We start from the raw sequence: 26,102 nt of genomic DNA, 5'->3' as shown, positions 1-26,102 counted from the left end.
TCCAGTGGATCGTCAGCCATGCCAGCTCTGCCCCAGTTCTATCTGCTCTTGCTCCACCTCAAGTTACAATTACTGAAGCATTTATACAAAAGTATTTCAATACAAAAAGAACCTTTCACTGCAACAGACAGCACTGCACACCGATGGCATTCAACACAAACCAAAACAAGTCACACAGGGAAGTTGCATAATGGGGAATTATAACAAAAACCTTCTTACGTCAGAGAATGCAGCCCATGTGCACAAAGCAAAGCTGCAACTCCCTGTGCATCGAGTGAACGTGGCTGGAAGATTAAATAGAGCAGGACAAACGTATTTCCAGGCTGGAGCATTGGCAGGTCCCACTCTCCTCACTCAGTGGCCTGCCTGGAAATGCTTGCACGGAAGCCCTCATCAGCTACAGGAAGCCAACCACTGCAACTGATGAACTCTGCTCGCTTCACAGGTGGCACCAAATCCAGCCCTCACATCCTGCAGGCTCTGTCCTCATCCAGCTCACAAAAGGACTGTCAGTAGAAACACACATTTCTGTGGACCTCTTGAAAGACAGGGAATTTCTGTTGTGCCCAGAGCTAGAAGGCTGAGGGACTGAAATCTAGGGGAGACTCAGAAAGCACACACCCAGTTTCCTGTTAATATCCACAGCTTCCAATTACACTTACGTTCTTGTGGAATGGGAGGAAAACTACAAATGCAGATCTAAACAAGCAGACATGGAGTTAATTATCAAAGCACAGAAACCACACTAAACAAGCCGTGATGCTGCCTGTAGCGCAGACCCAGTGGTAATTAAAAGCCGTGAAACTGTCCCACAGACTGCATCCCGGGGCTCTCGACATCAGCATCCCCCACGGGGACAGGGACAGCAGGGAAATGCTCGGCATCGTCGCCGGCCACCCCCGGGCTGCAGCGCTGCGCCGGCAGGCTGGGCAGCACGGGCTTGAGGAACTGGAACTCGCTGTTGCCCGAGCCCGTGCTGAGGCTGAGCTCGTAGCAATAGGCGTGGGGCAGGGTCCCGGCAGCGGCCCCGTCAGCCACGCAGCTCTGCACGCCGCTGGGGCCGTAAAGCACGTGCCCGCTACTCGGCTCCTTGCTCTTGCACGCCTTGCACGCCGCAAAGGCCGCCGCCGACACCAGGAACAGGAGCGAGACCAAGACCAAGGCGACGATCAAGGAGGCGGTGAGGGAGCCGTCGTCGTCGTGCGCGGCGGGGCTCTGCTGCGGCAGCTCAGCGTCCCGGGAGCCGTGCAGGAGGAGCACGCTGAGCGCCGCGGTGGCCGACAGCGGCGGCCGCCCGTTGTCCCGCACCAGCACGACCAGCTTCTGCTTCGCCGCGTCCCTCTCCGTCGGCGGCCTCCTCAGCCGCACCTCCCCGCTTTGGGCGCCCACGGCAAACAGCCCCGGCTCCGTGGCCCTCAGCAGCCGGTACGAAAGCCACGAGTTCTGCCCCGAGTCGGCGTCCACGGCCACCACTTTGCTCACCAGGTCCCCCGCTTCGGCCCACGCGGGCACCGGCTCGCTCCAAGCAGGGCCGCCGTCCTGCGCGCTGGGGTGCAGCACCAGCGGCGCGTTGTCGTTCTCGTCCACCACCAGCAGGCGGACGACGACGCTGCTGCTCAGGGGAGGGGACCCCGCGTCCGCAGCGCTCACCACCACCTCCACCTGCCTCAGCTGCTCGTAGTCCAGCGGACGCAGCACGAACACGGCTCCGCTCTCGGAGTTCACGGACACGCACGAGCACGGCTCTCGTTCCGGCGGATCGGCCGCCACCAGGGAATAGCTCACCTGGCCGTTGGCTCCCGCGTCCGCGTCCCTTGCCTGCACGGCCCCGACCAGCAGCGCGGGGACGTTGTTCTCGTGCACGTACATGGTGTACGACGTCTGGTTGAAGACGGGCGCGTTGTCATTCACGTCCGAGATGTCCACGGTGAACGTGTGGCTGCCGCTCAGACGAGGAGACCCTGCATCTGCGGCCGTGACAACCACCGTGTAACGTGCCGTTTGCTCCCGGTCCAACGCGCTCACGGTCACCAGCTCGTAGTAGTTCTTAAAGGCTGGCCGCAGGGAGAAGGACAGCTGTTCTTGCAGGGCACAGCTGATCTCCCCATTCACACCGGAATCCTTGTCGGTGACAGAGAAGAGTGCGACCACTGTCCCGGGTGCTGCATTCTCAGGGATCGGGCTGCTGAAGGAACTGACCACGATCTCTGGTGCGTTGTCGTTCACATCCATCACCTCCACCACAACCTTGCACATTGCAGAAAGGCCCCCTCCGTCCACGGCCCTCAAACTGAATTCATATTTCTGCGCAGTCTCAAAATCCAGACGTTTCATGACTTGAATTTCACCACTCCTGGGGTCAACTGTAAAATCCGAATACGTCTGTCCACCTGGTTGTGTAAATTCATATGTAATGTCACCATTTATTCCATCATCAGCATCATTTGCCACCACTCTGAGAACCACAAAACCCTTTGGAGCATTTTCCAAAACATGACCACTGAACACCTTCTGTGTGAAGATGGGAGCATTGTCATTTACGTCCAGAACTATGATGTGGATTTGGGTAGTTCCACTCCTCGGTGGAGAGCCACCATCCGTTGCAAAGAGAGTGAAATCCATCTCCGGCTCCTCCTCTCTGTCCAGAGGCTTTTGCAAAACAAGATCGACATGCATCTCGCTCTCATTTTGAGTCTGATAGGAGACAGTGAAGAACTCGTTCTCAGGAACGATGCTGTAAGCCTGGATGTCATTGCTGCCAATGTCCAGGTCCTGAGCTGCTGCCACAGGGAAACGGGAGCCCGGGTCGCTGGTTTCCAGAATCTTCAAGGTCACCCGTTCGTCCGGGAAGACGGGCGAGTGGTCATTGATGTCCTCCACGGACACCTCAATGGGAAAGAACTGCAGCGGGTCGGCGAGCAGCAGCTCGAAGGCGAGCGTGCAGGTGCGGGAGCGTCCGCACATCTCCTCCCGATCGAGCCGCTCGGCGACTACGAGGCGGCCGCTGCCGCGCTCTAAGCGAAAGTGCTGCCGGCCGGCCGGCGAGGCGATGCGCGCCCGGCGAGCCGACAGCTGCGCCGGGGCCAGCCCCGCGTCCTCCGCCACGTCGCCCACCGGCGAGCCGCTCTCGCCCTCCTCGGCCACGGAGTAGCGGATGGGCTCGCAGCGAACGCGCGCCACGCCCAGCAAAGCCCACACACACAGCACTTGCCTCGCAGCCGCCATGCCGGGCCGCCGGACGCCCTCCGGCCGGCCGGGAAGCGCGCTCCGCCGCGGGAAGCGGCGCCCGGCAGCGGCGCGGCGCGGCCGAACGGACGGACAGTGGGTCTCCCTCCCCGCTCGGCTCTCTCGCCGCCTCTCGCCGACCGCGGACTGAGCCCGGAGCCCGGAGCGCGATCGTCACAGCGCGGCGGCGATTCACACGCACCTCACGGCAGCACGGACAACAGCTCGCCGCCGCTCTCCGCCGCCGCTCTCCGCCGCCGCTCTCCGCCGCCTCCTCCCGGATGCGCTGCGCTGCGCTGCGCTCGGCCCGGCCTCTCCCTCTCCCCGCCCCGCCCGCAGCCGCTCGGCGCCGCCTTGGCCACGAGCACCACCCTGCGGCCCGCGGCGGGACTGCTCCGGGGACGGGACGCGCTCCTGCCCGCGCCCTCTCGCCGCCACACGCACCCGGGACACACGCGCGCACCCCCGCTGCCGCCCGCTCACACACGCCGCCGCCACGGGCAGCGCCCACAGCCAGCGCCCGCGCTCCTGCCCGCACGCCGCCTCGGACAACGCAACGAAGCTGCAGCGCCCGGCACCTCCCCGCCTCCTCGCCCGCCCCAACAGCCGAAAGCCCGACCCACCCAAAACCGCGCACCCGCTAAAATCAGCCCCGAACTCAACCACAGCCGCTGTAGGAAGCACAGGGGCAACGACAAGGGGATGGCAACGTCTTGTAAATACTTGTTCTTCAGTTGCAAGCATCGAACACCAAAAAACCCCCAAGTGTTTCCAAAACTCTGCTTCTGCTCTGCAGATCTTTCCCCTTAAAATAATCCACCTCTGCAAACTTTGTCAGAACAACACCACCCATTTTATTACAGAAATGGCACCAAGACCCTTCCCCTAACTGTTCCACAGGCAATGCCATCCTCGTTCACAACATTACACTTCACGGTTCAACATAATACACTGCCAGTGAATTTTGAATATCTTGTGCCTAAGCATCTTCTTTCTAACATTCCCTTATTCTCTGTGGGGTGGCAGTACACGTTAAGGAATAGATATGTCAGTAGGAAAACACGGTGCAAACAGGAAAATGGAAAAAAGAAGAAGGAATTGTGTGCACTTTCATACATCTGCAAAACAAAGCACACTGAACAGCAAAGAGTGCTGTGCTTTCAAGTATGAAAAAGGAATTTGGAAACAGGCTTCATGACTGCAACAAAAAATCATGACTTTATGTCTAAAATATGATTTCCTGCCCATATAAATGTATTAGCAGTTCATTCTTAACTTGAATGGACGGAGTTGCAACCAGGTATTCAGCACAAAAATCTGACTACGTGTCTTTACCAGACTTCATAAATCCTGGAATGGTTTGGGTTGGAAGGGAACTTAAAGATCCTCTAGTTCCAACTCTCCTGCTCTAGGCAGGGACACCTCCCTCTAGCCCAGGTTGCTCACAGCCCCATCCTGCCTGGCCTTGGATGCTTCCACGGTGGGGCATCCACAGCATCTCTGGTAACTCCTTCCAGTGTCTCACCACCCTCACAGAAAAGAATTTCTTCCTAATCTTAGTCTCAATCTACCCTCTTCCACCTTGAGGCCATATCCCCTCATCCTGCCACTACATGCCCTTATAAAGCTCTCATCCCAGCTTTCTGTGGCCCCTTCAAGTGCTGGGAGGCCGCTATAAGATCCCCTCGGAGCATTTCTCCAGACTAAAGACCCCCAGTTCTCTCAGGCTGTCTTCATAGCGGAGCTGCTCCAGCCCTCTCATCATCTTCGTGGCCCTCCTCCAGACCTGCTCCAACAGCTCCACGGCCTTCTTGTGTAGCAGGCACCAGAACTGGACACAGTACTCCAAGCGGGGTCTAAAGAGAGCCAAGTAGAGGTCAGAATCACCACCCTCAGCATGCTGGCCATGCTTCTCTTGATGCAGCCTAGGAAAGCTTCGGCCTTCTGGGCTGCAGAGCACATTGTCGCCCATCTTGAGCCTTTCACCAAGCAACGCCCCCAAATCCTTCTCCTCAGGGCTGCTCTCAAGCCGTTCTCTGCACAGCCTGTATTTCAGCTAGGGATTGCCTTGACCCAGGTGCACAACTTCTCACTTGTCTTGCTTGAACTTCATGAGGTTGCCATGGGCCCGCCTCTTCAGCCTGATCAGTCCCTCTGGATGGCATCCCTTCCATCCAGCATGTCCACAGCCCCACTCAGCTCGGTGTCATCCGCAAACTTGCTGAGGCCGCACACAATCACAGAATCATAGAATGGCTTTGCTTGGAAGGAACCTCAAGGATCAGCCACTTCCAACCACCTTGCCGCACTCAGGGCCCTGTCCATGTCACACACACAGATGTCCAATAGCACTGGTGCCAGCACCGGTCCCTGAGAAACGCCACTCATCCCAGAACTGCTCTTGGGCATTGAGCCATTGACCACGGCTCTCTGAGCGCAAACGTGCAGCCAATTCCTTACAGAGTGAGAGATCCATCCATCAAAGGCACTTGTCTCCAAATTGGCGATCAAGAAGTTATGCGGTACCGAGTCCAATCCTTTGGATAAGTCCAGGTAGGTGACATCAGTTTCTCTTCATTTATGCACAGACGCTGTAAGTTCATCATAAAAGGTCACCACGTTGCCATACATGACTGGCCCTTGGCGAAGCCATGCTGGTTACCACCAATCACCTCCTCTTTATTTTCCACGTGCTTCAGTAGGGCCTTCAGGATGATCTGCTCCACAATCTTAGCAGGCACAGAGATGAGACTCAGTGGCCTTCAGATCCCTCCATCTTCTGATTTTTGCTTCTTGAAAAGGTGGCTATGTTTCCAATTTTCCAATCAGTGAGAACTTCACCAGACTGCCATGACCTTTCAAATATGATGGATAGAGCCTTGGCAACTTGGTCTGCCTCAGAACCCGTGAATGGATCTCCTTGGATCCCATGCCCTTGTGCGTCTGCAGGCTCTTTGGAAGGTCACCAACTTCACCTTCACTGACAGCAGGCACATCTTCCTTCTCCCAGTTCTTACCTTTGCTTTCTGCAGCTGGGGCCGTGCAGCTACAGCCCTGGCTGGGGAAGACTTTCACAATCCCTAGCTCACCACACAGAAATATCTCTCAATTCACCATCACCCTTTACTCATGTCATTACTTATGGGCACTATATACACTTGCCAACTGTTGCTTTCAAGTAAGAAACATTTAATCCAAAATTTCTGATGAAGACATCGAGACCTCCGTAACAATTGCATCCACTACCGCCAAACCATCCTGATGCATTGCTGTCACCAAGAAAAGATCAAATATCCCATTGGTTTCATGTTTTTGTTCCTCCTTTTTCAGAAGTTGTACAAAAAATACTAAAAATTTTGATGTTTTATTTCTTACATAACAACGATTCTGCATAATCTACCAGGGCGGCTCTGAAAGTAATGCCTCCTTATTTACTGCATTGGACCAACTTCTCCAAGGCCGATGCTGGTAGTATGGCAGCAGAGGCTAAGTGGTCCCACCAATATGCCATTGTGGATTTTGGTGCCAAGCGATGGATGGCAGTACAATGGCAGTCTGACAAATCTGCTTCAGACATGTAAATGCATACGAACTATCACTGAATTCCTAAATGCAGAAACAATCATATCTGCTGACATTCATCAAGGCTTAATGAATGTTTATGGAGACCAAACTGTGCATGTCAGCACCATGAGGTGTTGCACGATGTAATTCAGCAGTGGCAAGGTCAGTAGTACATTAATATGAGCGCAACACGCAGGCCCCCATTCAGTGAAAACACATCGCCTTTCCTGTGGCCCCTTCATGTGCTGGAAGACCGTTATAAGATCCCCTCGGAGCATTTTTCCTCTTCTGGCTGAAAAGTCCCAGTTCTCTCAGCCTGTCCTCATAGTGGAGCTGCTCCAGCCCTCTCATCATCTTCGTGGCCCTCCTCCAGACCTGCTCCAACAGCTCCACGGCCTTCTTGTGTAGCCAGCACCGGTCCCTGAGAAACGCCACTCAGGCACCAGAACTGGACACAGTACTCCAAGCGGGGTCTAAAGAGAGCCAAGTAGAGGTCAGAATCACCACCCTCAGCATGCTGGCCATGCTTCTCTTGATGCAGCCTAGGAAAGCTTCGGCCTTCTGGGCTGCAGAGCACATTTTCGCCCATCTTGAGCCTTTCATCAAGCAACGCCCCCAGATCCTTCTCCTCAGGGCTGCTCTCAAGCCGTTCTCTGCACAGCCTGTATTTCAGCTAGGGATTGCCTTGACCCAGGTGCACAACTTCTCACTTGTCTTGCTTGAACTTCATGAGGTTGCCATGGGCCCGCCTCTTCAGCCTGATCAGTCCCTCTGGATGGCATCCCTTCCATCCAGCATGTCCACAGCCCCACTCAGCTCGGTGTCATCCGCAAACTTGCTGAGGCTGCACACAATCACAGAATCATAGAATGGCTTTGCTTGGAAGGAACCTCAAGGATCAGCCACTTCCAACCACCTTGCCGCACTCAGGGCCCTGTCCATGTCACACACACAGATGTCCAATAGCACTGGTGCCAGCACCGGTCCCTGAGAAACGCCACTCATCCCAGAACTGCTCTTGGGCATTAAGCCATTGACCACGGCTCTCTGAGCGCAAACGTGCAGCCAATTCCTTACAGAGTGAGAGATCCATCCATCAAAGGCACTTGTCTCCAAATTGGCGATCAAGAAGTTATGCGGTACCGAGTCCAATCCTTTGGATAAGTCCAGGTAGGTGACATCAGTTTCTCTTCATTTATGCACAGACGCTGTAAGTTCATCATAAAAGGTCACCACGTTGCCATACATGACTGGCCCTTGGCGAAGCCATGCTGGTTACCACCAATCACCTCCTCTTTATTTTCCACGTGCTTCAGTAGGGCCTTCAGGATGATCTGCTCCACAATCTTAGCAGGCACAGAGATGAGACTCAGTGGCCTTCAGATCCCTCCATCTTCTGATTTTTGCTTCTTGAAAAGGTGGCTATGTTTCCAATTTTCCAATCAGTGAGAACTTCACCAGACTGCCATGACCTTTCAAATATGATGGATAGAGCCTTGGCAACTTGGTCTGCCTCAGAACCCGTGAATGGATCTCCTTGGATCCCATGCCCTTGTGCGTCTGCAGGCTCTTTGGAAGGTCACCAACTTCACCTTCACTGACAGCAGGCACATCTTCCTTCTCCCAGTTCTTACCTTTGCTTTCTGCAGCTGGGGCCGTGCAGCTACAGCCCTGGCTGGGGAAGACTTTCACAATCCCTAGCTCACCACACAGAAATATCTCTCAATTCACCATCACCCTTTACTCATGTCATTACTTATGGGCACTATATACACTTGCCAACTGTTGCTTTCAAGTAAGAAACATTTAATCCAAAATTTCTGATGAAGACATCGAGACCTCCGTAACAATTGCATCCACTACCGCCAAACCATCCTGATGCATTGCTGTCACCAAGAAAAGATCAAATATCCCATTGGTTTCATGTTTTTGTTCCTCCTTTTTCAGAAGTTGTACAAAAAAATACTAAAAATTTTGATGTTTTATTTCTTACATAACAACGATTCTGCATAATCTACCAGGGCGGCTCTGAAAGTAATGCCTCCTTATTTACTGCATTGGACCAACTTCTCCAAGGCCGATGCTGGTAGTATGGCAGCAGAGGCTAAGTGGTCCCACCAATATGCCATTGTGGATTTTGGTGCCAAGTGATGGATGGCAGTACAATGGCAGTCTGACAAAACTGCTTCAGACATGTAAATGCATACGAACTATCACTGAATTCCTAAATGCAGAAACAATCATATCTGCTGACATTCATCAAGGCTTAATGAATGTTTATGGAGACCAAACTGTGCATGTCAGCACCATGAGGTGTTGCACGATGTAATTCAGCAGAGGCAAGGTCAGTTGTACATTAATATGAGCGCAACACGCAGGCCCCCATTCAGTGAAAACACATCGCCTTTCCTGTGGCCCCTTCATGTGCTGGAAGACCGTTATAAGATCCCCTCGGAGCATTTTTCTTCTTCTGGCTGAAAAGTCCCAGTTCTCTCAGCCTGTCCTCATAGCGGAGCTGCTCCAGCCCTCTCATCATCTTCGTGGCCCTCCTCCAGACCTGCTCCAACAGCTCCACGGCCTTCTTGTGTAGCAGGCACCAGAACTGGACACAGTACTCCAAGCGGGGTCTAAAGAGAGCCAAGTAGAGGTCAGAATCACCACCCTCAGCATGCTGGCCATGCTTCTCTTGATGCAGCCTAGGAAAGCTTCGGCCTTCTGGGCTGCAGAGCACATTGTCGCCCATCTTGAGCCTTTCACCAAGCAACGCCCCCAGATCCTTCTCCTCAGGGCTGCTCTCAAGCCGTTCTCTGCACAGCCTGTATTTCACCTAGGGATTGCCTTGACCCAGGTGCACAACTTCTCACTTGCCTTGCTTGAACTTCATGAGGTTGCCATGGGCCCGCATCTCAAGCCTGATCAGTCCCTCTGGATGGCATCCCTTCCCTCTAGCATGTCAGCTGCAAACTCAGCTTGGTGTCAGCTGCAAACTTGCTGAGGCTGCACTCAATTTCCTTGTCCAGGTCACCTACAAAGATGTTAAATAGAAACGGTCCCAGCACTGACCCTCGAGGGCCGATGCACATCACCAGCCTCTACATGGACATTGTGGCAATGACTGCAACACTCTGAGTGCAATCACACAGACAATTCTCTATCCAGCAATCAAAACCCATCCATCAAATCCATGTCTCTTCAATTTGGTGACCAGATGTCATGCGCAACCTTATCAAACCTTTCACAAGTCCACCTGGATGACATCAGCTGCTCTTCATTCATCCACTGATGCTTTAATTTCATCACAAAAGGCCACCAGGTTTGCCATGCATGACTTGTCCTTGGTGAAGCCATGTTGGTTACCACCAATCACCTCCTCTGTTGTCCATGTGCCTCAGAAGGGCCTTCAGGATGATCTGATTCACGATGTTGGCAGGCACAGAGGTGAGACTGAATGGCCGTCAGATCCCTGCATCTTCTTTTTTTCCCTTTGTGAAAATAGGAGTTATATTTCAATTTTCCAATTAGTGAGAACTTCACCAGACTGCCATGACCCTTCAAATATGATGGACAGAGGCTTGGCAACTTCATCTGCCTCAGAACCCATGGATGGATCTCATTGTGTCCCATGCACTTCTGCTCCTGCAGGTTCTTTAGATGATCACCAATCCGGTCCTCACTGATAGCAGGCACATCTTCCTTCTCCCAGTTCTTACCTTTGCTTTCTGCAGCTGGGGCCGTGCAGCTACAGCCCTGGCTGGGGAAGACTTTCACAATCCCTAGCTCACCACACAGAAATATCTCTCAATTCTCCATCACTGTTGAATCACGTCATTGCATTTTCAAACTATGTACATTTGTGAAGAACAGTTTTAAATTATAAACCATTGAAAGAGTAAAATTTCATCAAAAAACTCTAATGAAGACATTGAGACCTCAGTAAGAAATGCAACCATTCCCACCAAACCAGCCTGATGCATTGCTGTCACCAAAAAAAGGTCAAATATCCCACTGGATTCATGGTTTTGTTCCTCTTTATTTTTTTGAAGTTACAAGAAAAATATTAAGAACTTCAATGTTTTGTTCCTTTCATAGTTACAGTAATGTACATTCTAAGGGTTGCTCTGAAAGTAATGCCTCCCATTCTACTGTGGTGGCCCATGATATCCAAGGTGGATGTTGAAGGTATGGCAGCAGAGGTTGAACCTTCCCACCAACATCCTATTCTCTTTGGTAACCACGTGGCAGATGGATGCAGAGGGCAGTCTGATAAACTGACATCTGACATGGAAGTGCGTATGTGGCAACCAGGCATCACTGACTTATTCCATGCAGAAACAATTGCACCCACTGAGATTCACCAACGCTTGCTGAAGGTTTATGGAGACCAGACAGCAGAGCTGAGCACCATGAGGTGGTGGGTGATGCGTTTAAACATCAGCAACACAGGGTCACCTCCACTGATACTGATTATTATGAGCACAACATGCAGGCTCAGGTACACCACCGTTCAATATGCACAGATGCGACCATGACTACATTGAAAAATAGCAATTTCCAGCTGTGAATCTGCACCATCCAACAGTGTGACAGTGTCTCTTTTGTCACTTGACAGTATCATGGAAATAAATAGGAGGCATTATTTTCAGAGCAATGTCTCTCTATGCAGCCTGCACCTTTCCTATTTACTCAGTGCAGCCCAGGCAAGCCACAACGCTGCACACCCACGTGTTACGCTGTGTCCCAACACCACGAGTGCAGCTCTATTGCTGGCTGCTGCACTCAGCAATGACCCAGTTGAACAGCTGAGCTGCAGGAGAATGCATCAGAGTGGCTGGAAAAGAGCACAGCTGGATGGAGAGACATCATGACCAGGAGGCAAAACACACAGCACACACAGGGAGAAGCACAACACTGCAAAGCAGGAATGCAGTGCCTGCACCTCTTGGAACACAGGGCTCCAGAGCAGCACTCTCAGAACCTGCTGCACATTTCTGTTCATCACGTTCCTTCAGAGAACATGCAGGGAAACCTTCCTTCTCACTCAACGGTCTGGGAATGTGTGATGCCAATTGCAAACGCAGCTTCCCTCTGCAGCTCAATGCCATTGCACACAGCCCTTCCTTTCTCCACCCACAAAGGCACTGGCTGGGCAGACTCACTGCTAATGAAGGGAACCCCAGAAAACTGCCCCACACACTGAGCCCCGCACCTCTGCACTTCTGCATCCCTCACACCGATAAGCATGGCCCAAATGATCACCCAGCACATGGGACAAGAAAGGAGCTGGGCACCGGCGAAAGAACCCCACTACAGAGGCAATCCAGAAACACACAGAACACATCAGAATTCATGTCTTTACACGGCACGTATAAAACATGCACCGTGTTGTTGTTGCTGCTTAAGGGAGTAGAGGGAACACGAGGCATTCTAGACAAACACAAACAACCAAGCCCTCAGAAGCTCTCTCACACACTCAGATGCTGACCACTACACTTCCAGTGGATCGTCAGCCATGCCAGCTCTGCCCCAGTTCTATCTGCTCTTGCTCCACCTCAAGTTACAATTACTGAAGCATTTATACAAAAGCACTTCTCACAAAAAGAACCTCTCACTGCAACAGACAGCACTGCACACCGATGGCATTCAACACAAACCAAAACAAGTCACACAGGGAAGTTGCATAATGGGGAATTATAACAAAAACCTTCTTACGTCAGAGAATGCAGCCCATGTGCACAAAGCAAAGCTGCAACTCCCTGTGCATCGAGTGAACGTGGCTGGAAGATTAAATAGAGCAGGACAAACGTATTTCCAGGCTGGAGCATTGGCAGGTCCCACTCTCCTCACTCAGTGGCCTGCCTGGAAATGCTTGCACGGAAGCCCTCATCAGCTACAGGAAGCCAACCACTGCAACTGATGAACTCTGCTCGCTTCACAGGTGGCACCAAATCCAGCCCTCACATCCTGCAGGCTCTGTCCTCATCCAGCTCACAAAAGGACTGTCAGTAGAAACACACATTTCTGTGGACCTCTTGAAAGACAGGGAATTTCTGTTGTGCCCAGAGCTAGAAGGCTGAGGGACTGAAATCTAGGGGAGACTCAGAAAGCACACACCCAGTTTCCCGTTAATATCCACAGCTTCCAATTACACTCACGTTCTTGTGGAATGGGAGGAAAACTACAAATGCAGATCTAAACAAGCAGACATGGAGTTAATTATCAAAGCACAGAAACCACACTAAACAAGCCGTGATGCTGCCTGTAGCGCAGACCCAGTGGTAATTAAAAGCCGTGAAACTGTCCCACAGACTGCATCCCGGGGCTCTCGACATCAGCATCCCCCACGGGGACAGGGACAGCAGGGAAATGCTCGGCATCGTCGCCGGCCACCCCCGGGCTGCAGCGCTGCGCCGGCAGGCTGGGCAGCACGGGCTTGAGGAACTGGAACTCGCTGTTGCCCGAGCCCGTGCTGAGGCTGAGCTCGTAGCAATAGGCGTGGGGCAGGGTCCCGGCAGCGGCCCCGTCAGCCACGCAGCTCTGCACGCCGCTGGGGCCGTAAAGCACGTGCCCGCTACTCGGCTCCTTGCTCTTGCACGCCTTGCACGCCGCAAAGGCCGCCGCCGACACCAGGAACAGGAGCGAGACCAAGACCAAGGCGACGATCAAGGAGGCGGTGAGGGAGCCGTCGTCGTCGTGCGCGGCGGGGCTCTGCTGCGGCAGCTCAGCGTCCCGGGAGCCGTGCAGGAGGAGCACGCTGAGCGCCGCGGTGGCCGACAGCGGCGGCCGCCCGTTGTCCCGCACCAGCACGACCAGCTTCTGCTTCGCCGCGTCCCTCTCCGTCGGCGGCCTCCTCAGCCGCACCTCCCCGCTTTGGGCGCCCACGGCAAACAGCCCCGGCTCCGTGGCCCTCAGCAGCCGGTACGAAAGCCACGAGTTCTGCCCCGAGTCGGCGTCCACGGCCACCACTTTGCTCACCAGGTCCCCCGCTTCGGCCCACGCGGGCACCGGCTCGCTCCAAGCAGGGCCGCCGTCCTGCGCGCTGGGGTGCAGCACCAGCGGCGCGTTGTCGTTCTCGTCCACCACCAGCAGGCGGACGACGACGCTGCTGCTCAGGGGAGGGGACCCCGCGTCCGCAGCGCTCACCACCACCTCCACCTGCCTCAGCTGCTCGTAGTCCAGCGGACGCAGCACGAACACGGCTCCGCTCTCGGAGTTCACGGACACGCACGAGCACGGCTCTCGTTCCGGCGGATCGGCCGCCACCAGGGAATAGCTCACCTGGCCGTTGGCTCCCGCGTCCGCGTCCCTTGCCTGCACGGCCCCGACCAGCAGCGCGGGGACGTTGTTCTCGTGCACGTACATGGTGTACGACGTCTGGTTGAAGACGGGCGCGTTGTCATTCACGTCCGAGATGTTCACGGTGAACGTGTGGCTGCCGCTCAGACGAGGAGACCCTGCATCTGCGGCCGTGACAACCACCGTGTAACGTGCCGTTTGCTCCCGGTCCAACGCGCTCACGGTCACCAGCTCGTAGTAGTTCTTAAAGGCTGGCCGCAGGGAGAAGGACAGCTGTTCTTGCAGGGCACAGCTGATCTCCCCATTCACACCGGAATCCTTGTCGGTGACAGAGAAGAGTGCGACCACTGTCCCGGGTGCTGCATTCTCAGGGATCGGGCTGCTGAAGGAACTGACCACGATCTCTGGTGCGTTGTCGTTCACATCCACCACCTCCACCAACACTTTTGAGAGTGCTGACAGTCCTCCACCATCCACTGCCCGCACGCTGAGCTCGTGTTTCTGTGCAACTTCGTAATCCAAAGGCTTCGTGGTACGGATTTCACCACTACTGGAGTCAATGATGAATGCTGACTGGCTCTGCACCACTGCTTGGCTGAACTGATAGGAAATGTTACTATTAATACCCGCATCTGCATCGTTGGCCAACACTCTGAGGACCACAGAGCCCTCAGGGACATTTTCCAAAATCTGTGCATTATACAGCTTCTGTGTGAAGATGGGAGCATTGTCATTTACATCCAGAACTGTGATGTGGATTTGGGTGGTTCCACTCCTCGGTGGAGAGCCCCCATCCGTGGCAACGAGAGTGAAATCCATCTCTGGCATCTCCTCCCTGTCCAGAGGCTGTTGTAAAACCACTTCAAGAACATTATCACTTCCACTGTGAGTCTGATAGGAGACAGTGAAGAACTCGTTCTCAGGAACGATGCTGTAAGCCTGGATGTCATTGCTGCCGATGTCCAGGTCCTGAGCAGCCTCCACTGGGAAAAGGGAGCCCGGGTCGCTGGTTTCCAGAATCTTCAATGTCACCCGTTCGTCCGGGAAGACCGGCGAGTGGTCACTGATGTCCTCCACGGACACCTCAATGGGAAAGAACTGCAGCGGGTCGGCGAGCAGCAGCTCGAAGGCGAGCGTGCAGGTGCGGGAGCGTCCGCACATCTCCTCCCGATCGAGCCGCTCGGCGACTACGAGGCGGCCGCTGCCGCGCTCTAAGCGAAAGTGCTGCCGGCCGGCCGGCGAGGCGATGCGCGCCCGGCGAGCCGACAGCTGCGCCGGGGCCAGCCCCGCGTCCTCCGCCACGTCGCCCACCGGCGAGCCGCTCTCGCCCTCCTCGGCCACGGAGTAGCGGATGGGCTCGCAGCGAACGCGCGCCACGCCCAGCAAAGCCCACACACACAGCACTTGCCTCGCAGCCGCCATGCCGGGCCGCCGGACGCCCTCCGGCCGGCCGGGAAGCGCGCTCCGCCGCGGGAAGCGGCGCCCGGCAGCGGCGCGGCGCGGCGGGACAGACGGACGGTGGGCCTCCCTCCCCGCTCGGCTCTCTCGCCACCTCTCGCCGAGTAACGACCGAGCCCGGAGCCTGGAGCCCGAAACCGCACGCCGCCCCGGCCCGGCGGCGATTCATACGCACCTCACGGCAGCACGGACAACCGCTCGCCGCCGCTCTCCGCCGCCGCTCTCCGCCGCCGCTCTCCGCCGCCGCTCTCCGCCGCCGCTCTCCGCCGCCGCTCTCCGCCGCCGCTCTCCGCCGCCTCCTCCCGGATGCGCTGCGCTGCGCTCGGCTCGGCTCGGCCTCTCCGTCTCCCCGCCCCGCCCGCAGCCGCTCTCCGCCGCCTTGGCCACGAGCACCACCCTGCGGCCCGCGGCGGGACTGCTCCGGGGACGGGACGCGCTCCTGCCCGCGCCCTCTCGCCGCCACACGCAGCGGACAACGAAAGAAGAAAACACGCAGCGCAACGCAGCATCAGAATCTCGAAATATCCGTTGTCGTGTCTCTTCTAATAAAACCTTATCATACGTGGCATGACCGTATTTCTTAAGAAGATTAGGTAACACAGTTTGCAAAGTCATTTCTTTCTGGAAAATGAGTATTTGGATTAATGAAATTATACCTTGTTACACTTTAGACGAGGACTGGAGCTGCTCCTAGCTTAGTCTAAAAGCAAGCATGTCCTCCACTCTCCCATGTGTGCTTCCTGAGAAGGACATCCATCTAGCCAGAACATCAGGAGCTGCTCTTCTCCCACTCCAGGCTTCCATCTGCCCCACATACTGTAGGCTCCATATGCTTGATGTGCTTGGCAGGATGGGTCACAGGAATCTCTGCCCCAAACCACTTATCAAACACACTTCATAGTGTGGCCACAGAGGTCCATACCATCCGTAGACTAACGGATCCATGCCATCCATCCACCAATGAATTTGCCAACAGGTTAAAAGTAGGTAGCAGAGCATTGAAGCCTTAGGCAAAGGCGATCCTTGAAGAGCTTGGATCCTGAAACAGCAATGATGGAGGAAGAACAGTTCATAGAACAGCCATGCATTCTGCTGTGTATCCTTGTCCACCACCACCATCTTGGACACCAGGTAGCCCACCCACACCTGCCACAGCTCACGATTGCCCATCACTGCACTGCTGTCAGGCAATGGTTGCAGCAGTGGCCACGTTGTCATTCTTGTTCCACTCCATCAAGCACTGCAGCACTGAGATGCTCAGTAGTGGCAAGCCCCTGTCAGAAGCACGTATGGTCACTTCAGAGGTGCATGCCTCCTCATCGTCCAGAGGACACAACTTTCATGCAGTGCCACTCTTGGCATCCACCCACAGGAAGTGTTCACATCAGTGGCTGCTGCTGGTTTTGTCTCCAGTATGTACCTCACATGGGTGTTCTCAACCATGCTACTGTCCATAGCATGAAGATAGTCCAGGATCTTCCCCACAGGATTGTCTTTGCTTAACACTATGGTGTAAACAGTCTGAGAGAAAGTGTACACGTTGTCATTAATGTCCAAGAGCCACAACAGCAGTATCTTCAATGCTGGGAGTGTGGGAGAAGCCATGTGGCTGGCCCACACTGTCATGTTGTACTTTGACACCTCCTCCTGGTCCAGTGCTTCCAATGTCACCAGCACGTATGCTTCACTGGCCAGCAGTGAAATGCTGAAGTGCTGAAATGCTCATCCAGCAGTTCACATCTTGTCCTGCCATTGTGCCCCAAGTCCTGGTCCTGCATGCTGAAGAACACCACCACTATGTTCAGCAGAGTAAACTCGGAGAGGGTATTGGTGTGGAAGGTTATTGCCACCTCAGGGACACTGTCATCCACATCCTCCACCCACACCTCTACCTTGCAGTGTGTGGACAGTCAGTGGCCTGGATGTGTATCTCACATGTCTTCGTTTCTTCATAATCCAATGGCATTTGGGGTCTAATCTGCCTCATCTCTGTATTTTCTTCAAACATTAAAACAATTACCCTCTGAATTTTGTACTATTGGCTATTTCTTCATCCATTCTTGAGTCTAAACCTTCAGCTGACATCAGCACTAGGGTATCTTAGGAGCTATTTTCAAATATTTGGACTTCATAGAAGTCTGGGTAAATGCTGGAATGTTGTCATTTATATCCAGAACTACCATGTGGATTAAGGCTGTGCCAGAGCATGGTGGATACCCCCATCCACAGCCATGATGCTGAAAACCACTTCTGCTCTTCCTGATCCAGAGCTCTGTCCAACACCAGCTCACTGTGTCTTCTGCCGTTACTCCGCCTGCAGGTGTAGATGTGGAAACAGCGGTTCGAGCTGATGCTGTAATGCTGAACACTTGTTTTTCCCGCATCTGGATCCTGAGAACTTTCCAGAAAAAAAATTGAGTCTTCCAACATTGCCAATTTCTGGATTTTTTAAAAATTACTTCTTCATTTAAGAACACGGGAGCATGATCATTAATTTGTGTGAGGCTTATCTCAGCTTGGAAGGACAGCAGTGAACCCTCCAGCAGCACCTCGAAATGCACCAGGCAGGGCTTGTTCTGCCCACACAGCTCCACCCAATCAATCTGCTCTTGCACGGCAGCATGCAGGCTCAGCTGAAAGTATTCACCACAAAGGAACTTCTCTCTGCTTTTCTGGGTACAGAGTACCAGAGGTGTCTGCTCCCCCCTCTGAAAGCAGAGCAGCAGGATCACAGCCACCGTTCTTTCTAAGAGTGATTCCACGCTCTTCTTCATCTCCATTTCATAGAACCATAGAATATCCTGAGTTGGAGGGAACCCATAAGAAACATCGAGTCCAACTCCTGGCTACCCCCAGCTAAACTTTTTGCAGTTCTGTGAGTCGACAGCATTCTTGCAGCCCCAAGAAGAGCAGGTTTCTGAAATAGACTGAGATTGCTCCCCTGGTTCACCATCTGTCAGGCCAGAAGCTCTCACAAAGGGGTTCAGGGCGGCATCTCTCTTGGCTCTCCAACCTCAGCACAATTTAAACAAGCCTTCTCCTGCCTCCTGCAAAGTCTCCCACCAAGGTCCTTTGATTTTCCCTGAATAAAATCCACTCCAAATGCTCCAATTTATCTCCTCTGGCAATATTTCCTTGGTGATGACTACGACAAGTCAAAACACTCACCTGAGGGATTTCCAAGTAGCTTTTGCTACTTTTTAATTAGGTATTTCACTCTTGAAAATGTGTAACATGAAAGATCACATGAATTTGTATTTCAAAGCCATTTGATAAAAGGGGAACAGAATGCTCCTTGACTTCCTATATTCTACAGCTCCTTAAATTTTTGTAAAGGTCTTAGCCCATTGTATGGTAAAAAACAAACAAACAAACAAAAAAAAAAAAAAAAACCACAAAAAAACACCCACAAATAGTAACTTTAATTCTCTGATTTATCACAGCATGGCTTGGGTTGGAAGGGACCACAAAGATCATGCAGTTCCAACCCCACAGCTGGGCAGAGTTGCCAACCGTCAGATCAAGCACTAGATCAGATTGCCCAGGGCCCCATCCAGCCTGGCCTTGACCACCCCCAGGGATGGGGGTATCCACAACCTCTCTGAGCAGCCTGTGCCAGCACCTCCCTGCTCTCTCAGTGAAAAGCTTCCCCCTGACATCTCATCTAAATCTCCCCTTCTTCAGTCTAAAACCATTCCCTCTTGTTCTATCGCTATCTTCCTGTGTAAAGGGTTGATTTCTCTTTCTGTATTATCTCCCTTTAAATACTGGAAGCTACTCTTCCCCTAACCAAAGAAGTTCTCAGCCTGTCTTTGTGGGAGAGAGGTGCTCCAGCTCTCTGACCATCCTGGTGGATCTCCTCTGGACTCTCTCCAAAAGCTCCACATCTTTGCTGTGCTGTGCTGGGCCCCAGATCAGAGTGCCAGATAGGGCCTCACAAGGGAGAGCAAAGAGGAACGGCCATTTCCCTCACTATGCTGGCAGCTCCTCTGTTGATGCAGCCCAGCATACCATCAGCCTTCTGGGCTGTAGGTGTGCACTGGTGGCTCAAGTTATGTATACCATCCACCAGGACCGCTTAAGTCCTTCTTGGCAGTGCTACTCTAAAGGAGTTCTTCTCTCAGTCTCTCAGTATACGTATCTGGGATTGTCCCAACCCAAGTGCAACACCTTGCATTTGCTTGAGTTGAACCTGATGAAGGTTATACGGGCCCTCATTTGAGTTTGTCAAGGTCTCTTCAGATGTCATCCATTCCTTCTGTTGTATCAGTTACACCACTCAGCTTGGTGTCAAACTTGCTGAGGGTGCACTCAATCCCACCATCTGTGTCAGTGATAAAGACATCAAGGAGTATCAGTCCCCAGACAGACATGTGGGGACACTTCCCCTCACTGGCCTCCCCCTGGAAGTAAAACCACTTGCAACAACTCTCTGGCTGCGACCTTCCAAGCAATTTCTTATCCACCAATTTATACTCAATAATGCTCAATAACCATTTATTGCAGCTTCTCATTGTGAATGAAAAAATAAAATAAAATAAAATAAAACAAACACAAGAACACAGCATTCAAAGACCATACTTTGCAGCTTGGAGAATTTGAAAACGTATGGTAGAATATACCGTGTGCCAATGTCAGTTATTTCCAGTGTAGGACATTCTGCTTGTTACTAAAGAATTCCCTTACAAGCATCATTTAATTTTTGGCTAAGGCTGTATATGCTATTGAGTAGATTACAGAAAATTGAATCATTTTTACAGGATTCACTTGACAACAACAAAGAATACAAGAAAGCTGATGTAATATAAAGTTACCTTGAAGATGAGCTTCTTTTTCTTAGATTCAAGAGCAATAGAGCTATGCCAAAAGACATGAAATCTTAATGTAACCAGCATGCAACACAGTCTTCCTGAATAAAGTAGAAGTTAACGGGAGAGTGTCCTTGCACTAAACCAGAGAACTCTTGAACCTCCCTGGAATACTTTTGATGCTCTCCTTTCCCAGTGAGAACACTAACCCATGAAGACTGAGATGCTTCTCTTTCTCCTCGATTATTGATGGGTGAGCCAAGGACTCTGACCCAAAGAAGCGCTCTCTTCTGCTGGCCTGGGAGCTGTGTCTTCAGAGAAAGGAGATTGGCCCTGCAAAGAAGAGAATGGAAAGCTGACATATAGGAGCTGGGGATAAGAAGGTGTTAGTAAGGAGATTAGACAGCTCATCTTGAACCAGTGTATGTGTAACATCATTCTTTCCTATCCATGTTCAAAGGAGGAGGATTGGAAGGCAGCTCTATGACATACAGAGCATTAACATAAGGCTCCAAATTATCCTACGGTAAGGACAACAACAACAACAAAAAAGTGGAAAACATTTACGATTGAAGAGAGGGAGAAATTGAAATAGAGAAAGTCTCAGACTTCTTACTTGCAAGTAGAACATGAGGTTTAATATGAGTGAAAAAAAATTAGTCCTGATGTGGAACACCATCAGTGAGGTGACAGAGGTTGAAACAGCTCTCCACAACCATCTCATTGCTAACACAACAGAGGGACTTAAAAAATACAGGACTGAGGAAACCAAAATATTCACAGCGCTTGACCTCAGCTCCAATGGCTTCTACCTGCCGTGTGCCTTACGCAGCAGCCCACCTGCTTCAGAGCTGTCCACACCCCAGCCGCCCTGCTCCGGCTGATATCGCACACTTCACCCTCAGCAACTACTCCGGCCAAGGAGCCACAAGCGGGGTGTGTGGGCGGAAACCAGCACCACGGGAGCAGCCCAGCCCAGGCGGCGGATCGGGGACCGCCTCCGCCATCTCGTCCCGAACCGGGAACACCTCCGGTGCTCCGTGTCGCCCCACACCCTACAAACCTCCCAACTACCCCGCTCCCCCTCGGCCCCCGCGCGGGGCTCCGCTCCCTCACCTGCACGGCCCAGTCGCCTTCTTCTTGGCCGAGGCCGGCCGAGCACAGCGAGCTCCGCCGCTCGGCCGCGCCGTGCGGCAGCCCGGCGGGGAAGCAGGGCAAGAGCGGCCCGAGGAAGCGGAACTCGCTGTCGACGGTGCCGGCGGCGAGGCGGACGTCGTAGACGTAGCTGCGGGGCAGGGAGCCGGCGCCGCTGTCGGCGGCGGAGCGCGGGAAGGCGGGCAAGGGCCCCGGCTCGCCCCGCCGGGCCCGCCGCACGTGGGCGGCCACGGCGGCCGCCGCGCCGGCCACGAAGAGCGCGGACACGCAGGCCAAGCAGACGCTGAGGTACAGGGTGAGGCGGCCGTCGGGCTCGGCGGCCGGCGCCTCTTCGCTCGCCCGCAGGCGGCCTTCGGAGAAGCCGTCGGCCAGGGCGACGGCCAGCGTGGCGCTGGCGGAGCGCGGCGGCCGCCCGCGGTCCCGCACCAGCACCACCAGCCTGTGCCGGGCCGCGTCGCGCTCGCCCACGGCCCGCGCCGTGCGCACCTCGCCGCTGTGCAGCCCCACGCGGAACAGCCCCGGCTCCGTCGCCTTGGCCAGCTCGTAGCACAGCCACGCGTTCTGCCCCGCGTCCGCGTCCACCGCCACCACCTTGGCCACCAGGTAGCCCGCCCGCGCCCGCCGCGGCACCAGCTCGCCCAGCGCCGCGCCGCCGTCGGCCGGCGGGTGCAGCACCACGGGCGCGTTGTCGTTCTCGTCCCGCACCAGCACCCGCAGCAGCGCCGTGGCGCTCCGCGGCGGCGAGCCCCCGTCGCCGGCGACCACCGTCACCTCCACGGCGCGCACCTGCTCGTAGTCCAGCGGCCGCACCACGGACACGGCCCCGCTCTCGGCGTCCACCGACACGGCGGGCCGCTCCTCGCCCTCCTCCCGCACCAGCGCGTACCTCACGCGCCCGTTCGCGCCCGCGTCCGCGTCCGTCGCCTTCACGCTGCCGATCCGCACCGCGCCCGCCTCGTTCTCGCTCACCCACATGCTGTACGCCGCCTGCGTGAAGCGAGGCGCGTTGTCGTTCACGTCGCCGACCCGCACCCGCACGCTCTCGCGAGCGCTCAGCCGCGCCCGGCCCCGGTCCGTGGCCACGATGCTCACGTTGTACTCGGCCGCCGTCTCCCTGTCCAGGGCCGCGCTGGTGCGCAGCTCGTAGTGGTCGGCGAACGCGGCCGTCAGGCTGAACGGCACGTCGCCCTCGACGGCGCACTCCGTCCGCCCGTTGTCGCCGGAGTCGCGGTCCCGCACGCTCAGCAGGGCCACCACGGTGCGCGGCGGGGCGTCCTCGGGGATGGACGCGCTCACCGAGCTCAGCTCGATCTCCGGCGCGTTGTCGTTCACGTCCAGCACCTCCACGTGCACTTTGCAGTGCGCAGACAGACCGCCGCCGTCCGTGGCTCTCACCACGAGCTGGTGAGTCTTTGCTTCTTCATAATCCAGATTGCCTAAAACCCGAATGTCCCCGGTCACAGGGTTCAGATCAAAGAGCTCTCGGGATCCTTCCGATGTCTGTGTGAACTCGTACCGCACTTTGCCGTTGGTTCCTTCGTCGGGATCCGCGGCCGACACCCGCACCACCAGCTGCCCCGGGGGGCTGTTCTCGGCCACGCGCACCTCGTACACCTCCCGCGAGAACACCGGCATGTTGTCGTTGACATCCAGCACCACCACCCGCACCTCAGCCGTGCCCGACCTGGGCGGCGAGCCCCCGTCCGTGGCCGTGAGCACCAAATGCAGCTCCCGCTGCTCCTCGCGGTCCAAAGACTTCTCAAGAACGAGTTTCATGAATTCAGCATCCGCTTTCCCTTTTTCTAGAGCTAGGGAGAAATACGAATTCGCGGAGAGGCTATAATTCTGTAATCCGTTGATCCCAACGTCCCTGTCCTGGGCGCTATCTAGAGGGAACCGAGATCCAGGCATCGCCGTTTCGGGTATCTCCAGAACCACCTCCTTCTGCGGGAACACGGGGGAGTTGTCGTTCACGTCGCGAAGCTCCACCTCCCCGCGGATCAGCTGCACCGGGTTCTCAAAGAAAAGCTTGAAGAAGAGCGCGCAGCTCTCGCTGTGCGGACAGATCCGCTCTCGGTCCAGCGTCTCCGTGACCGTCAGGACGCCGCTGTGCGGATCGAGGCGGAAATGCTGCTCGCTCCCCTCGGACACCACGCGCGCCTTGCGAGCCGCCAGCTGGCTCGGAGAAAGCCCCAGGTCCCGGGCGACGTTGCCCACCCACGAGTCCCTCGCCATTTCCTCCGACACGGAATAGCGCAGCGTCTCGGCCCCGCTCTCCCACACGCAAACGCACACGAGCCACAGCACCACTCGCCTCTGGCCGCCGCCGCTCCGGCTCCCGCTCGCCGTCCCTCTCCGCCACGGCCGGCCTTTCCCGGCGCCCTCCATGCCTCGCCGCCTCGCTCGCCGGCCCCGACGCGCCGCGCTGCCGCTCGCCGACCCCAAGCCGCCGCACTTTGACAGCGCCTCGGCCCCGAAGCCCCCCAGCGCCCGGCTCCGTGCCCCGCCGCCCTTCCCGAGCGGCTCGCACGGCTCTTCTGCGCGCCTGCGCCTGAAAGCGCGCTGCGGCCACAGGGAGCTGCCGCTCCGTGGACAACATCCCCACCCAGCGGCGCGACGCCGAATTGCTCCTTCTCCTCCTTCCCACCAGTTCCCGGTTCCAATCTCCTTTCCTCCTGCACACGCGATCCCAAAGCGCAATGGAAATACTCGCCGCGTTTGGCAGCAGGCTTGCCCTCACACGCACTGCCGCTCTTGGTATCACTTCTCAGGTCTCCGCGGCGAATTCATTTCCTCCGTTCTGTTTGGTCTTTGCAAAGTATTTTCTCACTGCTATTCAGTTAATTGTCGTACTTTCCTCATTTTCCTTTTTCTTTCTTTTCGTTTTCTTTTAATCCCTTATGGTAATTAACATTATAGTGATTAACATTATCTGTTATAATAATTAACAGAGCAGTCCTGACACAGAGTGGAACGGAATGGGAGAATTGCTGCCAGAGAGCTTACACAGAACTGTGCTGTAGGCAAATGATTCACCATTACTCCACCATGCTGTCATGCTCAAGTCATAATACTCTTCCAGGACAGAGCGCTGATCCTGTTTCCTTCACAGTGTGTATATCAGCACGCCTTATGGTTCCAGGCTTCTAACGCTTTCCTGTTTGAAAGTCAGCTTTCTTCCCTGACATGACAAACATGTCCTACCTTGCGCCTATTCTGAAGGGTGGCATCACACAACAATGCTCTCAGATCTCCTAGGACACCAAAGGGGCTGTACACTTTGCTGCAACCCTGGCATCAGTGATTCACTTGCCTAAGCCATGTCAAGAAGCAAGGATCTCCTCGTCAAGGCATCCTGAGCAGGGCGAGATTGATTCATAGATTCATAGAGGTGCTCTGATTTTCTGATCATCTTCATACCTCCTCTGCTTTTGTTCCATTCGTTCCATGCCAGTGTTGGTGGGCACCAACCGGGACAAAATATTCCAGGTGGGTCCTCATAAGAGCAAAGCAGAGGAGGACAATCACCTCCCTCACCCTGCTAGCCACCTCTCTTTTCATGGGGACCACAGTACAGTTGCTCATCTCTGCTGCAAGCATGCATGTCTGGCTCGTCTCTGTGCACCTGAAACTTCAAGTCCTTCTCCACAGGGCTGCTCTCAGTCAGTTTTCTCCCAGACTGTAATCACACTCGGAAAGGACCTGACCCAAGTCCAAGGCCACCTCGTGGACGTGTGGAACCTCATTCAATTCCCATGGACTCACTTCTCAAGCTGTTCCAGGTCCTCTGGAGAGCATTCCCACCATCTCTTGCATCAACTGCACTACGCACACCAGTGTCATCTGCAAAACTGCTGAGGGTGCACTTGATCCCGCTCTCTCAATCCATTGATAGAGATGTTGAAGAGCGCCGGGCCCCACACAGACCTCTAGGGGGACACCACTCATCACTGCTTTCCACCCGCACATAACGCTCTTGACCACGATTCTATCGCTGTGAGCATCCAACCAATTCCGTATGCACTGAACAGCCCAGCCTTCAGATCCATACCTCTCCAACTCACCCGTAAGGACGTTGTGTGGGACCATGTCAAAAACCCTGTGCAAGTCCAACTGCATGACAGCACTCACTCTTCATTTGTCCAATGCTGCTGTTACTCCACCATAGAAGGACACCAGATTGCTCAGACAGGATCTGCCCTTGTTGAAGCAACGCTGGCTGTGTCAGATCACCTTCTTTTCTGGTCTTAACATGGCTTCTGAGAGGATGTGTTCCCTGATCTTCCCCGGCACAGACATGAGGCTCCTGGGTCTGGAGTTTCCCAGCTCTTCCTAATGGCTAAGACCCTTGACGAGCCTTTTCTGTCTAACTCTTGTAAACAGCTTGTGGCTCTTAATTGTAGTGTTCCCGTTGTGTGAATCTTCTCACCACATTTCCATGAGAACAAATAGGTTGATTTGTTGTAATTTTCAATGCTGTGGTTTCCAGCTCTGGCTTATTTCCCATGATGCATGCACTGGGATACAGGATATTCAGTTCCCGGTTCGAATCTCCTTTTCTCTTGCACACACGAGCCTGAAAGTGAAATGGAAATTCTC

At 54.5% G+C, this 26,102-nt stretch overlaps 2 protein-coding genes across 2 annotated transcripts; both read right to left on the bottom strand.

The window, feature by feature from the left end:
• Nucleotides 1–789: 789 nt before the first annotated feature.
• Nucleotides 790–3,258, bottom strand: LOC306951853 (protocadherin beta-4-like; the record flags this gene model as incomplete). Its single annotated transcript, XM_079542406.1, has 1 exon — nt 790–3,258. The coding sequence occupies exon 1, from the start codon at nt 3,223–3,225 to the stop codon at nt 790–792; it is 2,436 nt and encodes an 811-aa protein (XP_079398532.1). The 5' UTR covers nt 3,226–3,258.
• A 9,810-nt stretch (nt 3,259–13,068) lies between these two features.
• On the bottom strand, nt 13,069–23,891 carry LOC306951691 (uncharacterized protein; the record flags this gene model as incomplete). Its single annotated transcript, XM_079542229.1, is given in 4 exon segments — nt 13,069–15,634; nt 16,961–17,123; nt 21,465–21,551; nt 21,554–23,891. Coding segments are annotated over 4 exon segments (5,154 nt in total).
• Nucleotides 23,892–26,102: the final 2,211 nt, after the last annotated feature.

The sequence above is a fragment of the Tetrao urogallus genome, assembly GCF_951394365.1.
Source record: "Tetrao urogallus genome assembly, chromosome: 14".
NCBI lineage: Eukaryota > Metazoa > Chordata > Aves > Galliformes > Phasianidae > Tetrao > Tetrao urogallus.
Note: the sequence above shows the minus strand (reverse complement) of the source record. Positions and strands in the feature narration are given on the sequence as shown.